The 16,173-nt window shown below is 36.8% G+C and overlaps 1 protein-coding gene across 1 annotated transcript in view; it reads left to right on the top strand.

The window, feature by feature from the left end:
- The window catches only part of PJA2 (praja ring finger ubiquitin ligase 2), a 71,561-nt gene that overhangs the window by 890 nt on the left and 54,498 nt on the right, over positions 1-16,173 (top strand). Inside the window, exons 2-3 of the mRNA XM_007952587.2 lie at positions 1,026-1,226; positions 3,059-4,112. Of these exons, the coding sequence (XP_007950778.1) occupies positions 1,026-1,226; positions 3,059-4,112 (1,255 nt within the window). The remainder of the gene's footprint in view (positions 1-1,025; positions 1,227-3,058; positions 4,113-16,173) is intronic.

Here is a 16,173-nt window from a genome sequence, read left to right as displayed (position 1 = left end):
TTTTTAATATTTATTTGTGTGTGTGTGTGTATAAAATAATGTCCTACTTTGTAAAAGATACTAATACTGATTACTATACTATATATCCCTAAGTCATCAAAACTTAATATTTAAGCTATTCAAATATTGATAGATTTGATTTTTTTTTTTTTAACCATAATGCGTATCATTGGTAGTTGTAAAAGGTAAGGTAAGCATCTCTTTGACTTGACCCATCACTGTTTTCTTTATGGAGAATTTTATCTGACCCTGATCTTTGGGATATATTTTGTTACAGTTCAGTTGGTTATTCATGAAAGTACATAGAGCATTTAATAAAGGTACCTATTGCCTTCAAAAGGAGAATATTTACTCTTAAGGTAATTAAAACCATCATAACATGTCTTAGTAATTCATTCAACAAATACTTATTGAATGCTTATATGTCAGATGTCCCTGGGTGGTAGAAATGGTTTACATGCTTACCTTCTAACTGAAAGGTTGGAGGTTTGAGTCTACTAGGGCTGCCTTGGAAGAACAGCCTAGTGATCTACTGGTGAAAAATCAGCCATTGAAAACCCTTTAGAGCATAATTCTGCTCCGACACACATGGGGTCACCATGAGTTGGAATAGACTCGACTGCAAGCGGTTCAGTTATATGTAAGGTATTTTATTAAGGTAATTTGGAAGATCGTGCTCAATCTTTAAAGAGCATTTGCAGCATAGTAATTTGACATATGAGAAACCTTCTATGATATTTATGTTATAAAAATCTGAAATACCTCAAAGAAACCAAACTTAAAAGGTATTTTTTGGGGGAGAAGGGGCCACATAACTCTCATTACATACTATGTCATGTTTACTTTTCAAGTATGTGAATAAGAATAATGTTTTTTATAGTACTTGTAACATGCACTTGACATTCAGTAGCGTATGATTTGGCAAGTAATTGCATATGTATTGAAGCAGTTTTTTTTCCCCAACTGGTCACCAGAATAGAGGTCATTACTGTGTACCTCTTTTCTTTTTTAACTCTTTTTTTCAGCAATGGATCAAGAATCCAACAAAGCTGCATGGCCTAAACCAGCAGGAGGGTATCAGACAATTACAGGCAGGAGATACGGAAGAAGGCATGCGTATGTCAGTTTCAAACCATGTATGACCAGGCATGAAAGAAGTTTAGGTCGGGCTGGTGATGACTATGAAGTGTTGGAACTAGATGATGTTCCAAAGGAAAATTCCTCAGGTATGTAGCATGTAATTGTGTATGGGCTATTAACATGGGTTAATAATAACAACAAGGAAGACAGTTTTGTAAAAATCCATCTTATAATACTTGAAGCTGTGAGTTTCATGTGTGTGTATGGGTGTAAATGAAGTAATTTCCTGTCAAATTTTATTTTGAAAATTTTTTAAATTTATTATTAAGAGCATATACATTTAAATGTAGGAGAAAATAAACTATGGCTAGTCATGAAAATATAACTACACTATCATGTAGTTATTACATTATTATCACATCCTTCAGCAAGAGCAAATCTTTTATCATGCAACCAAACCAAAAAAACCAAACTCACTGCCATCGAGTTGATTCTCACTCATAATGACCCGCTTTGGGTCTTCCTTCCACAGAGTGGCTCGTGGGTTTTAACCTCCAACCTTCTGGTTAGCAGTCAGATCCCTAAGGCACTATGCCACTAGAGCTCCTTTCATGCAACCAAAGAGATGTTTTTAAGAAATTTTGAACTAAATATATTTTTCTATGCCTATTACATTTAAATAGCTTTTGTTTTATTTTGTCTTAATTTTACCACTAAATAATTTAGCTTTGGTATATTGTTTCTTACTGTTTTATAACATATAAGCATCAAATAGTGCTTATTCAGTTAAAATTTTTTAGTTCAGTGGTTTGAAAAAGTATTTTGGGTATCTGTGTACTGTGATTATACATTTTTGACTGAAATGTACGTTTCCTTAAGCAACTTGATATTTTTAGGTTATTTTTACTGTCACTTATATACAAGTATGGGAACTATAGTTATCTATTGGTATCTGTAGGAGCTCTGGTAGCATAGTGCCTAAGGCACTTGACTACTAACCAGAAGGCTGGTGGTTCAAACCCATCAGCCACTCCTTGGAAGGAAGGTTGGGTAATCTACTTCCATACTGATACCGCCTTGGAAACCCAAGGAGGGGTCGCTATGAGTCGGGGCTGACTCGACAGCATATAACAACAACATTGGTATCTGTGGAAGATTGGTTGTAGGACCCCAGTGAATACCAGAATCCACAGACACTCAAGTCCCTTCTATAGAATGGCATAGTATTTGTACATAACCTCTGCACATCCTGCTATATACTTTAAATCATCTCTAGATTACTTGTAATGGCTAATGCAATATAAGTGCTATGTAAATAGCATTTTCCACTTCCTCTTAGCCTTTAAGGAATTGGTTTGACCACTTAATTGCTTCTCCCTCCACCCACTGAATATTTTTGATCTGTGGTTGATTGAATCCGTGGGTGTGGAACCCACAGATACATGAGATCAACTGTACTAGCTTAGGTCATTTTGTTAAAGAAGAATCCTTTTTGCAATATGATGCTGTAGTCTTTGAGTCAACATAAAAGCATAATGGTGTCTCATTTCTCTTAGATATGTAACTCATTGTGAATGTTTCTGTCATGAGTACTTGAAGGTGGTTTTAAAGATTATTAATGGGGCACACTGTTTACCCTGTGACTACATATGCCCCTCATTGTGCAGCCTTTCAGTGTCTTCTCCCTTGCATGTTTTTTGCAGATGGTTTTAGGTATTAGGATTTAGGTGGAAAATCTGCAAAAATATATGAGGGAGAGGATGTTGAGAGTCTATATATAGAATGGCATAAATGTAGTCATAGGGTGGCCAGTCTCCTCTCCCAGTCAAGTTAGGGAACATGGCTACCTGCCAGGGAATTTCATTTGTATTTTCAAGTAAGTAATAATTGATATAATTTCCGTTTAAATGGTTGCTTTTAAATACAATTTTATCTAAATTAATCACTACAAAAGTGTCTTCTTCTGTTCTCTGTGAAGGTTCCAGTCCATTGGATCAAGTTCATTCTTCCTTATCCAGCGAACCTTTATTTAAAAAAAGTGAAACGGAACTCGCCATTTGTGTGACAACACTGAATCAAACCATTGAGAATAGCCCATCCTTTGCTGCAGCACATCATAGTGAGGAAGGCAGGGAGACCTTAGGAAGCAGTACAAATCTTCATAATCACTCTGAGGGAGAGTATGTTCCAGAAGCTTGTAACAGTTCTGGTGTCCAAAATGGAAATACAGTGGTTCATATTGACTTTTATGATGCAGATGCCAAACACGGAGAGGATAATGACCGTCTTCAGCTTTCTACAGAAGTTGTGGAAGGTGGTAGATATCAGGAAGCACTGGGCAATACAGTGTTTGAGTTGGAAAATGGAGAAGTAGAGGCATATACAGGTATTTCACCACCAGTTCCCGCTCTCAACTGTGAAATAAGAGAAGCATTTGAAGAGTTAGATTCAGCACCTTTCGTGAAAAGTTCTACTGGTGATGCTGAATTTGTCCATCAAAACAACCAAGAATTTCGTAGCTCCTCTTCTGAAGATGAGGTTGTTAGAAAGAAACAACAAAATAATACTAGCCAGGAGAGACAGAGTGAAAATTCAACTGAAGATTCAGCTTGGGCATCAGGGCATATTTGTAGCGAACAAAATACTAGTGATAGGAAAAATAACCAGGAAAGGTCTCCTGAACAGGTAGTGAGGCCAAAAGTTAGAAAACTGGTAAGTTCAAGCCAGGTGGACCAAGAAACAGGATTTAATAGGCATGAGGCTAAACAAAGAAGTGTTCAAAGGTGGAAGGAAGCTTTGGAAGTTGAGGAAAGCAGCTCAGATGACCTCTTAATAAAATGTGAAGATTATGATGGAGAACATGACTGTATGTTCTTGGATCCACCTTTTGGTGGAATTATACAAATAGAACCAGAAGATGACCAGACAATACCAGAAAGTGGAGCCACAGCAGGAAGGCAAGAAGTTGCAGATAACACCTTTTGGAATGGCTGTGGAGATTATTACCAACTGTATGACAAAGATGAAGATAGGTAAGATCTCATGCATAGCTTTGTTAGATAGTGTAGGGAACAAAGGTGTTTTTCTCTAGTACCACAGTATTTGATAGGTGCTCTATTTGATATGCTCATAGAATTAGATATTTTGACTTACCAAGTAGTCTTATTTACTGAATGCTAACCATACACTCAAACTGTTGGGTAGAATTTTCCACAATTTTCATTGAGGTTTTTTAGGAGTTTACAGAGCTTATCAGTTTGTATAATGATTACGATTTATTACAGAAAGATAGAGATGCTAGTTATTTCAGTTTGTGGTATTGCAATTAATAAAATGATAGATAAGCATTTATTGTATATAAAAAATATATATATGTTAAGCCAATCTGAGTTTAAAAGTGATTAAGCTCTCAGAAATTTTTGATTGGTAATATTGCATTAAATTTGCCAATATTTATTAATGTCACCTGTTTCTCTCCTTAATTTATTTGTTCTTTTCTATTGCCCTTCCTATCACTAAGCTTGTATTTTACTTATTTTTATTTAGCAGTTAATTCTCATAACAACTTTTTGTGGTAGGTATTATTTTTTCTATTTTTAGATACAGAAACTGAGGTATAGAGAGTTAAGTGACTTCCCAAGGTCACAAAGTTAATAAATGATAGAGCCATAATTGGAATATCTACTTGTAGCCTTACTCCATACTCTGTATTTTTCCCTGCTGTAATGTGTGTTTTCAAGTGAGCATAATTTTTCTTAAAATGAATATTGTGATTTTTTTTAGAAACATAGATTCCTTTTTATTCTAAATCATAGGACAACAGAAAGAGACAAATGGAGGATTTGTCTAGCTACTCCGTTTTCATTACACAAATATTCCAAAGCCCAAGCTTTAACATATCCTTTTAAAGCTAGTTTAACCCTGGCAGTGCTTTTTTTTTTTTTTTTAATGGAAGATGTTATGAAAGAATTAGCATCATTTTATATGAATTCATTGTATATGTTTAATTTATCAGAAAATTAATAGAAATATTTAGTTTTCTTTATACATGAATTCTATTGTAATATACTTATGTGTAACATAGAAAACAATTAAAATAGAGTTTTTACTGTTATCTTAATGTTTACAAAGTTTAAGCGATAGCAGACAATATATAATAAAATAATCTAGTTTGCTTGTTTTTTAAAATTTTATTGTGCTTTGGGTGAAAATTTACATAGCAAATTAGTTACATAAATTGTTACATAACTTTGATTGCAATCCCTGAAATAATATGTCAGTACTCGACCTATTTCCTGCCTGGGTCCCCCGTTTCCATTTGTCGTTTTCCCTGTCCCTCTTAGTCTTATCTTTGGTTTTGAGCAGATGTTGCCCTGTTTATCTCGTATAGTTGATTGTTCTTAGGGGCACATTCTTCACGTTGTTTGTTTTATAGTCTCATCTGTTATTTGACTAGAAGATGGTCTCCAGGAGTATCTTTAGTTTCAAGTTGGAAGGTTTTCTAGTCTTGGGGTTCCGCTAATGTCTTTCCATCTAGTAAGTCTAGTCTTTTGTTTTGTTTTACTTTGGGTTTGAATTTTGTTCTACATTTTTTCCCCCCTATTCTAATCAGGACCATCTGTTGTGGTCTTGGTCAGAATATTCCGTAGTAGTAATCAGGCACTCTAGTTCTTCTGGTCTCAGGTTACAGGAGGCTGTGGTTCATGTGAGCCATTAGTCCTCTGGACTGATTGCTTCCTTGAGTTTTCATTTTCATTTTCATTTGTTCTCCTGTGCTCCAGGTAGGAAGAGACCAATAGTTGATTGTTAGGTGGCCACTCAGAAGCTTGTAAGACCCCAGATACTACTAGACTAGGATGTAGAACATTATGTTTATGAACTGTTTTTTTTGCCAGTTGACCTAGATTACCCCCGAGGCTGTGGTCCTCAGCCTTCATGTCCAGTAGTTCAGTCCTGATGTCTAAGTAGCTTCTTTAACAGTGCCCCCATATGCTCTCTTATATATATGAATATACATGTAGCATTTGAAAATACAGAAATATCCACTACCATAACTACATATGTGTGTGGGTATACTCCTGTATGACTTCCTTCACCTATTTAGTGTACATATTTACCTGTGATACCTGTGTATTTACTTACAAATTACTGTTAGTTGTTGCTGTTACAAGACTGTATGTGTTATTGTATTTACTGAATACAACTGTACATTATTAAATATTTCTACTATCTCTTAAAGTTTATAAACTTTAAGATGACAGTAAAAATTATATTTTAATTATTTTCTATAGTATTTTGTCCTTTATTCTTACATACCTCACATGTCTTCCTTTGTCTTGGTCACATTGTACTGATTTCCCCCATATTGTGTATTGCCTCTCCTTTCACCAGAATGAACTCTTTTCTACTTTATAGTTAGTGCCTCTCTCCCCCTCTTCCTCTTCTTCCTCCTCTCTTCCCTGGTAACCATCAAGAATATTTCTTTCTGTGTGTAGACCTAGAATTGTCTTTTTGTAATAGTGTTCTCATATAGTGTTTGTCCTTTTGTGTTTGACTTATTTCACTCAACATAATGTCGTCCAGATTCATCCATGTTGAGATGTTTCATAGATTCATTGTTATTATTTATTGTTGTACAGTATTCCATTTTATATATATATCACAGTTTGTTTATCCATTCATCTGTTGATGGGCATTTAGGTTGTTTCCATCTTTTTGCTATTGTGACTAATGCTGTAATGAACTAAGTGTGCATATTTCTCTTTGTGTCACTGTTCCTTTTTCTCTAGGATACATACCTGGGAGTGGTATTCCTGGATCGTATGGTATTTCTATTTCTAGCTTTTTAAGGAAGCACAATACCTTCTTCCATAGTGCTTGTACCATTCTGTGGTCCCACCAGCAGTATATAAGAATTCGAGTCTCTCTACAGCCTCACCAGCAATTGTTCTCTGTTTTATTTGTTCAGTTGCATTATTGCTGGGATGAGGTGGTATTGCATTGTAGTATTGATTTGCACCTCTCTAAAGGGAGCTCTGGTAGCATAGTGGCTAAGGCACTTGACTGCTAACCAGAAGGCTGGCGGTTCAAACCCACCAGCCACTCCTCGGAAGGAAGGTTGGGCAATCCTACTTCCGTAGTGATACTGCCTCGGAAACCCAAGGAGGGGTCGCTATGAGTCAGGGCTGACTCGACGGCACATAACAACAACAACAAAGGCTAATGGGAGCTCTGGTAGCGTAGTGCCTAAGGCACTTGACTGCTAACCAGAAGGCTAGCGGTTCAAACCCACCAGCCACTCCTTGGAAGGAAGGTTGGGCAATTTACTTCTGTAGTTGATACTGCCTCTGAAACCCAAGGAAGGGTTGCTATGAGTCAGGTCTGACTCGAGGGCAAAAAGCAACAACAAAGGCTAATGGAAAGAGCCCTGGTAGCACAGTGATTAAAGTGCTTAGCTACTAACTAGAAAGTCGACAGTTCAAACCCACTGGCCACTCTGTGGGAGAAAGATGTGGCAGTCTACTCCTGTAAAGATTACAGCTTTGGAAACCATATGGGGCAGTTCTACTCTGTCCTACAGGGTCACTCGGAGTTGGAATTTAGTCAGCAGCAATTTTTTTTTTTTTCAATAGCTAATGATTGGGAGCATCTTTTCATGTGTTGGTAGCTTCCTGAATATCTTCTTTGGTGAAGTGTCTGTTCATGTCCTTTGCCCATTTTTTAATTGGATTGTCTTTTTACTGTTGAGGTGTTGAAATTTTCTATAAATTTTGGAGATTAAACCCTTGGGTGGATATGTCATAGCCAGAGTCTTTTTTTTCCCTGTCTATAGTTTCTCTTTTTACTCTTTTGGCAAAATCTTTTGATGCACATCAGTAAGGCTGAGTTACCTAATTTATCCTCCACTGTTTTTGCATTATTAGGTATGCTTGGTATTCTGTTTTTGCAGTGCGTAAGTGCCCCTCATGTTGTCCCTATTTTTTCTTCATAATCTTTATAGTTTTTGGTTTTACGTTTAGATCTTTGATCCATTTTGAGTTAGTTTTTTTGTGTGATATGAAGTATGGATCTTGTTTATTCTTCTGCAAATACATATACATGTCGAGTTCTGCCAGCATCATTTGTTAGAGACTTTTTCTTCCCTGTTTAATGGACTTTGACCCTTGGTTGAAAATCAGCTGTCCATAGATAGGTGGAGTTACTTCTGGGTTCTCATTTCTGTTCCATTGATCTGTGTCTGTCATACCAGTACCAAGCTGTTTTGATTACTGTGGCTATGTAGTAGGTTCTGAGATTAGGGAGTATGGGGCCTCCTAACTTGTTCCTCTTCTTCATTGATGCTTTACTTATCTAGAGTCTCTTTCCTTTTCATACAAAGCCAGTGATAAGTTTTTCCATGTCATTAAAGAATGTTGTTAGAATTTGGATCAGAATTGCATTATATTTGTAGATCTCTTTGGGTTGTATTGACATGTAAGGTACTGTTTTTAAGCTAAGGGTGAAGTTAGCTAAGAACTTTTACCTGACTTTCTGTTTTTTCAGTTCAGGTCTGCAGTGCAAAATCCACAATGTTCTGAAGGTAGGAAGAGCAACAAAATCTGACCCGATTGTTAACTTACTTAATAGCAAGCTTGGATCTTGTTTTTGTTACCTGGTGCCACTGTGAGAGGAGTATACCACAAGTGGGATGGCTTGAACAAACAGAAGTTTATTCTCTTACAGTTTTAGAGGCTAGAAATCCCGAGTTCAAAGTGCCAGGCTCTAGGGGCTGGGTGAAAGCCCCTTGACCTTGGGCTTCAGCTCTGTCTTGCTCTTGGCCCACTGAAGTTGGAGGCTTTTCTTCACTCAGGCAGCTGCTGGCTGCTGAGGCTGACAAGCCCAAGGTCGACAAATAAAATGACATGGTCCTGATAGTCCCAAACCACATGGCAGGCCATTGATTGAAGTCCTGAAAAAGGCCCAAGATTGGCAAGGCAACATGGCAGGCTGCTAAACAATGATGTGGCTACATACAGGGTTTAAGTGTACCGTAAGTTGGACACCTTCCTCAAAGTTGGCTTCTGATATACTAGAAGCAGACCACATCACTAAAGCAGCTACTCAGCTGCTCTAGTAGATTTCACCAGAGTTAATTACCAATCTCACTAAGGGGAATAACTTTATCGAACTGCCCAGCCACTCAACCAGGCCCAGCCAAGTTGACACACAAACTTAACTACCACACAGCTGAATGAAAATGAGGCTGCTATTTCAAATATTCATATATTTTGCTCCAGAAATATGAATGTATTTTATTACTGGGTGCTGACCCAGACCCCATTGGGGTTGTTAAGAAATTTTTTAAAACTAGGAGAAAATATCTAAATTCTAAAACATGTTTAGCACTAAGATTTTTGGATTGGATTGTGAACTCTATTAGTATACCTCTGTGTTTCTCTGTGTTACACTCTTATGTTACCACCACTCATCTCTAAGTTTGTCGTACTGTGGTGGCTTATGTGTTGCTGTGAGGCTGGAGGCTATGTCACATACCAACAGAGTCACCCATGGTGGACAGGTTTCAGCAGAGCTTCTAGACTGAGACAGACCTGGAAGAAGGAAGGGTCATCTACTTCTCAAAGAATTGGCCAGTGAAAACCTTATGAATAGCAGTGAAACTGCCAAGGGGCCAAGGAGGCTGCATCTTCTGATCTACTCTAACCCCACAAGAGGAAGACAGAATCACCATCAATAGCCCAAGGCTTATTCCTGAGAGTCCAGACATGCTGCCTCCCTTCAGCCCTTTCACCAACCGTTCCTCCCATAGCACCCACCACCTCTCTGCTGGGTTTGATAATTCGCTGCAGTGGCCACGCAGAACTCACAGATTATGGGGTTTATTAGGGAAGCACCAGACTACAATTCAAGCTCAGAAATGCACTCAGTCTCTCACAGCCAGCTGTCTCACTCAGCAGCTGGCAGTCTCACTCAGCAGTGCATGTCTCTCTCATCTCTCTCTCAGCAGCATGTGTCTCTCACATCTCTCAGAAGTGTGTTTTTCTCAGCAGCACGTCTTTCTCAGTCAGCAGTCAGAGAGACTACTTCTGCCTGTAGGGGAGGGCTCCTTTTGAGCCTGGCAGAGTGGCCCAAACCAACCAATCCCAACATCAGAGTTTTATATACCTGAGAGAGGGCAAACTTCTCAGAAAATTACTTCGTGCTGTTCCCAACACAAATACTCCAAGTGGGTAACTTTAACAATCAGTAGTTGCTCAGTTGCTCACAGCAAATTCCACCACAGAGTTTTTACAAACACTTTTGACTAGAAAAGCCACATTATGTAATTTACTACACCACAGGAATACTCTCTGATATATTACCGAAAGGACTGGGCAGTGTTTCATTCTGTTGTACATAGGGTCACTATGAGTCGGAGCCTACTCAGTGGCACCTAACAACAATGTATTACTATTAAAAAAAAAACCAACTAAACCAAACCAGAACAGAACAGAAAAGCACTCAAAAAAAGCTAGTAGTTTGTATGACTTATCCTTTAGAAGTATAAGTTTGTTAGATCTCCCCACCCTTATGTTTTTTGCTTTTTTAACTTCTAGTTACTTTGGCTGCACCTCTTCCATTGTGGACACACTCACCAAAAAAAAAAAAATCCTCCTACTTTTGTTTGCCTTTTTATACTCAGGTGTAGTGTCATGTAACAAAGTAGATGAAATCTTACATTGTTAGTCAACCCCAAGAGAAAGGATACTTCTCTATTGGTATTTTGTCATTGCTGGAAGTGTTTACTTTAAAATGACGCTAGACTTTTATTGGTCATACCTACTGCCATTGAGTCAATTCCAAGTCAGAGTAGAACAGCCCTGCAAGGTTTCCAAGGCTGTAAATCTTTATGGAAGCAGACTGCCTCATCTTTCACCAGTGGAGCAGCTGGTGGATTCCATCTTCTTTGTTGGACCAGAGCTATTTTTTAGTGGTTATAGGATATATATTTATCTGTATATATTTTTAAGTAATGTATCAGTATTCTGAAGAGTGGTAGATTGTTCACAAATAGAATATGCAGATTGATAAATCGCTTATACTTAACAGTTTTTTTTAAATTTCTTTGAATTTATGATATGTATATATAATTTATGATATATATTGACTTAAAGAATGGGTATACTAAATTGTAGAACTTAAATTTGAAGCTTTTGTTAAGATGAGACACATTAAATCACCAGAAAAACTTAGGATTTTTTTTTAAATCTTATCACAGAATAAGTTCTGAAGGATAATTCTACCTAGGATCTACATATATTTGCATGCATAAGCCTTAAGATATATTTTAGGACCTCATTTTAATAGTTTATATAATTTTGAGGAGTAATTCTATTTCTCTTCTATTTTGAGGAGTTTCTGCCCTGATTCTGCTAAGTAATACAGTTGCTAGAGTGTCTTTTAATATGGTGCCAGATGAAATTTGAAATTTAATACCTTATACCCTTACTTAGTTTCATTTTGCCATTTGTTTATCTACCTGTTGCTTCACTGTAATCCCATTCCATTTTGATATTAACAGATTGGAGAAATGGGGAAACAGTGAATCTACCACTAACTATCTTGAGAAGAGAAATAGGAGTAGTTTCTGTTTAATTTGAGTCTGGGAGAGTTTTTTTAGTTATTTTCTCTGCTTTGTAAAATTTAAAGGTGATACACTTAACAAATTTTCCTGTTTGTATTTTAATAGCTACAAATAGAACTTACAAAAACATAATTAAAATTCACTGTAACACTTTTAAACAGTGGTTATATATTCTTTATTAAGAAGAGTAGTTTAATAATGCATAATCCTTTTCTCACTTGAAAAATTCTTAAATGATCACTTAATCACATCTGAAACGTTACACTTTGTAGGATAAATATTGCAGCTGGTAGCATTGCTCTGAGCTGTTTGACAGGATCTGAACATTACCTTATTAAATTAGAACTGCAAGGGGAATTTTAATAGGCAGCATATCATTATCAGACTTGGAATTAGACCAAAGAGCTAAGGTTAACACCCTGCTCTTTTGAAATACACCCTGAGAACTTTCATAACTATTGAAAACAAGATCTTGAGTTTGAAAGAACCTTTTAGCAATGCCTGCACATTTTAACTTGGCCTAACTGTTCTAAAGAGAGGCATGCCATCTACTGACCATGTCTTAGAACATTTAAGATTTTGTTTTGCTTGTTTTTAAGAGTTTATCTGTTCCAAGGATTTAACTTAGCTTAGAAGTTAAAAAAAAAAAAAAAAACACGTAAGGTAAAAACAATGGAACAGCTTTTGTATTGATATTGGAGGAATTAAAAAGGAGTATTAGCCATGTAGTTCATTTCAGTTTGCTGAATTCAAAAAGGATTTGTTGAAATCCTATGAAGTGCTAGACTTTTTCCAGGTGTTCTGAAAATGCAAATAAATAATAATGGTCCATGTTGCCATGGTGTACCAGCCGTGTGGAGAAGACGAAATACACAGATAATTGTTGTGATGCTGAAATCACAGCTCCTTTTCTTCTATATAACTTAGCTGAGAGCCGTGAAGAGCTTCCCTGACCTCCCTTCTACCACCAACAGATCAAACATCTATGAGCAGCCAAACAAAATTCTTAAAACACTTACTCTAAATTTTAACAAACCATTTTTTATATTGTTTCCAAGTTCTAGAAGTTTAAAAGAAAGAAATTAGGGATAAATGAATTTGTTCCTCGGATATGCTAGGAAGTTACAGCGATTACAATATTTTGATATTAAGGGAAAAGATCAGAAAGTTGTAAAAGGCAGCATAATTCAAAAAGCACAATCCTCTGTGCCTTACTTACTAATTAAGCAGACTTAAAAGTCTAAACAACTTCCACTGAAAATATTTTGACTATTGGTCATAGACATTCTCTTTATACTGAAATTTGGAAATATTATATTTTATTAATTCAGAAAAGTAAGACATTTACTCTGTTATCTGACTGAATAAAATCAAGGTTTCCTTTTAATTAGGTATTGTAAAGTGTCACAAATTAATAAAGATGTGCTGAATGTAAAAGATTTATCGAACTTAATTTAGTTTTAGGAAATCCCTGCGTGACACACACATTTACGTGCTGAATGATTAGCCAGAAGGTTGGAGACTTGAACCTACCCACAGGCAACTTGGAAGTAGGCCTGGCTATCTGCTTCCCAAAGGTCGCAGTCTTAAAACTGCTGTGGAGCAGTTGTACTCTGCACACATGGAGTTACCATGAGTTGGAATAAATTCAGTGGCAGCTAACAATAGCAACAACAGTTTAGCTTTAATCAATAAGAAGCTTTGTAGTCAAGGACACTTGACTATTCTTAGAACTATTTTCTGTTAGATTTTGACACTGATGTGAGTCTAGAAATAGTTCACTTGATCTTGGTTTATTCTTTGGGTGACAGAAAATTTTATACATTATAAACAATTTTGGCTCATACTCAGTTGAAAGTACACTGTTTATTCACTAAATCTGGGGTATATTACATTTCTTTTTTAGGGTGTTTGAGCCTTGTTCCTTGCTGTTTGCTGAAAATTGAAGTTTTATTTTTTCGCTCCTTCTAATCCCTCAGAACTCATATTAATGCTGTTGTTTGTTAATAACGTGTTTATCTCTTTGGTTCATTTTTCTGTGGAAGAGGGAATTGACTATGTGTCCCTGGCTGACAAATAGTCTGTGCTTGACTACTAATGCAAAGGTTGGTGATTTGAACCCTCCCAGCAGTGCTGTGAAAGAAAGGCCTGGCTGTCTGCTTTTGTGAAACTTACAGCCAAGAAACTCCTATAAAGCAGTTCTACTACTGAGTAACACATGGGATTATCAGAGTTGGAATCAGCTTGACGGCAGCGGGTTTGGCTTTTTTTTTAAAGAATGTAGAAGATGTAATTTCCTGCTGTTTATCACTGTCTTTTAAAAATATAAACTAAGATCTGTTATTTTTTTATTTTCACAAAAGTTGAGTGCATAAAGAAAAATCTTTAAGGGTATTCTCAAACAGAATGATTGTTATGTCTGAGAGGGACATTTAGAAGTCATTTATTTTCAGTGTTGGTAAGTAATATCTTGTTGTTGTTACATACCATTGAGTCTGCTATGACTCATGGCAACCCTGTGTACAACAGAACAAAAAAAACTTGCCTGTTCCTGTGCTAGCCTCATTGTACTTTTTATACCAGAGCCCATTGTTGCAGCACTGTGTCAGTCCATCTCATTGAAGGCCTTCCCCTTTTTCGTTGACCCTCCCTTTTACCAAGCATAATATCCTCCAAGGAATGATTCCTTCTGACAACATGACCCAAGTAGGTCAAAGAAGTCTGGACATTCTCGCTTCCAAGGAGCATTCTGGTTGCACTTCTTCCAGGACAAATTTGTTAGTTCTTCTGGCAGTCCATGGTACTTTCAGTATCCTTTGCCAACACCATAACTCAAAAGCATCAACTCTTCTTTGGTCTTCCTTATTCATTGTCTAGTTCTCACATGCATATGAGGCAATTGAAAATACCATGGGTTGGGTTAAGTGCAACTAAGTCTTCAAAGAGACATCTTTGCTCTTCAGCACTTGAAAGAGGTCTTTTGCAGCAGATTTGCCCAGTGTGGTACGTCATTTGATGTCTTGACTGCTGCTTCAATTGGTCTTTATTATGGAAACAAATAATATGAAGTCTTTGACAACTTATCTTTTCTCCATTAATCATGATGTTGCTTATAGATCCAGTTGTGAGAATGTTTGTTTTCTTTATGTTGAGATGTAATCCATACTGCAGACTGTAGTTTTCAATCTTTATCAGTAAGTGCTTCAAGTCATCCTCACTTTCAGCAAGCAAAGTTGTGTCATCTGCATATCACAGGTTGTTAATGAGTCTTCCTCTAATCCTGATGCCACTCTCTTCTTCATGTAGTCCAGCTTCTTGGGTTATTTGCTCAGCATACAGATTGAATAAATACAGTGAAAGGATAGAATCCTGATGCACTCCCTTCTTGATTTTAAGTCATGCTGTATCCCTTTGTTCTGTTTGAACAACAGCCTCCTGGTCTCTATGTACAGGTTCCTGATGGGTACAAGCAAGTGTTCTGGAATTCCCATTCTTCTCAGTGTTACACATAATTTGTTATGGTCCACACATTTGAATGCTTTTGCATAGTCAGTAAAACACAAGTAAATATGTTTCTGGTATTCATTGCTTTCAGCCAAGATCCATCCATATTATCAGCAATAATATCTCTCATTCCATGTTGTCTTCTGAATCCACCTTGTATTTCTGGAAGTTCTCTGTCAATATACTGCTGCAACTGTCTTTGAATTATTTTCAATAAGATTTTACCTGTGTGTGATATTAATGATATTGTTTGATAATTTCCACATTCTATGGGATTACCTTTCTTTAGAATAGGTACAAATATGTATCTCTTCCAGTCACTTGGCCAGGTAGCTGTCTTCCAGATTTCTAGGCATAGCCAAGTATATGCCTCCAGTGTGGCATCTGTTTCTTGAAACATCTCAGTGGGTATTCCATCAATTCCTGGAGCTTTGTTCTTCACCAGTTCCTTCAGTGCAGCTTTGACTTCTTCCTTCTGTACCACTGGTTCTTGATTACATGCCACCTCCTAAAATGGATGAACATCAACCAGTTCTATTTGGTACAGTGACTCTGTGTATTCCTTCCATCTTCTTTTGATGCTTCTTGCATTGTTCAATATTTTGCCCATAGAATATTTCAGTATTATAACTCGAGGCTTAAATTTTTTCTTCAGTTCTTTCAGCTTGAGAAATGCCGAGTGTGTTCTCCCTTTTGGTTTTCTAACTGCAGGTATTTGCACATTTCATTGTAAAAATTGTCTTTGACTTCTCAAGCTGCTCTTCAATTCTTTTGTCTTGTCATTTCTTCCATTTGCTTTAGCAACCCTGTTCAAGGGCAAATTTCTAAGTCTCTTCTGTCATCCATTGTGGTCTTTTCTTCTTTTCTTGTCTTTTTAATGCTTTCTTTATGGATGATGTTCTTGATGTCATCCCACAATTCCTCTGGTTTTCAGTCATTGGTGTTCAAGGCATCAAATCTATTCTTTA

Source organism: Orycteropus afer, unplaced genomic scaffold, assembly GCF_000298275.1.
Source record: "Orycteropus afer afer isolate SDZICR_OR568_19922 unplaced genomic scaffold, OryAfe1.0 scaffold00350, whole genome shotgun sequence".
NCBI classification, from domain to species: Eukaryota; Metazoa; Chordata; class Mammalia; order Tubulidentata; family Orycteropodidae; genus Orycteropus; species Orycteropus afer.
This window is presented reverse-complemented; position numbering and strand designations above follow the sequence as displayed.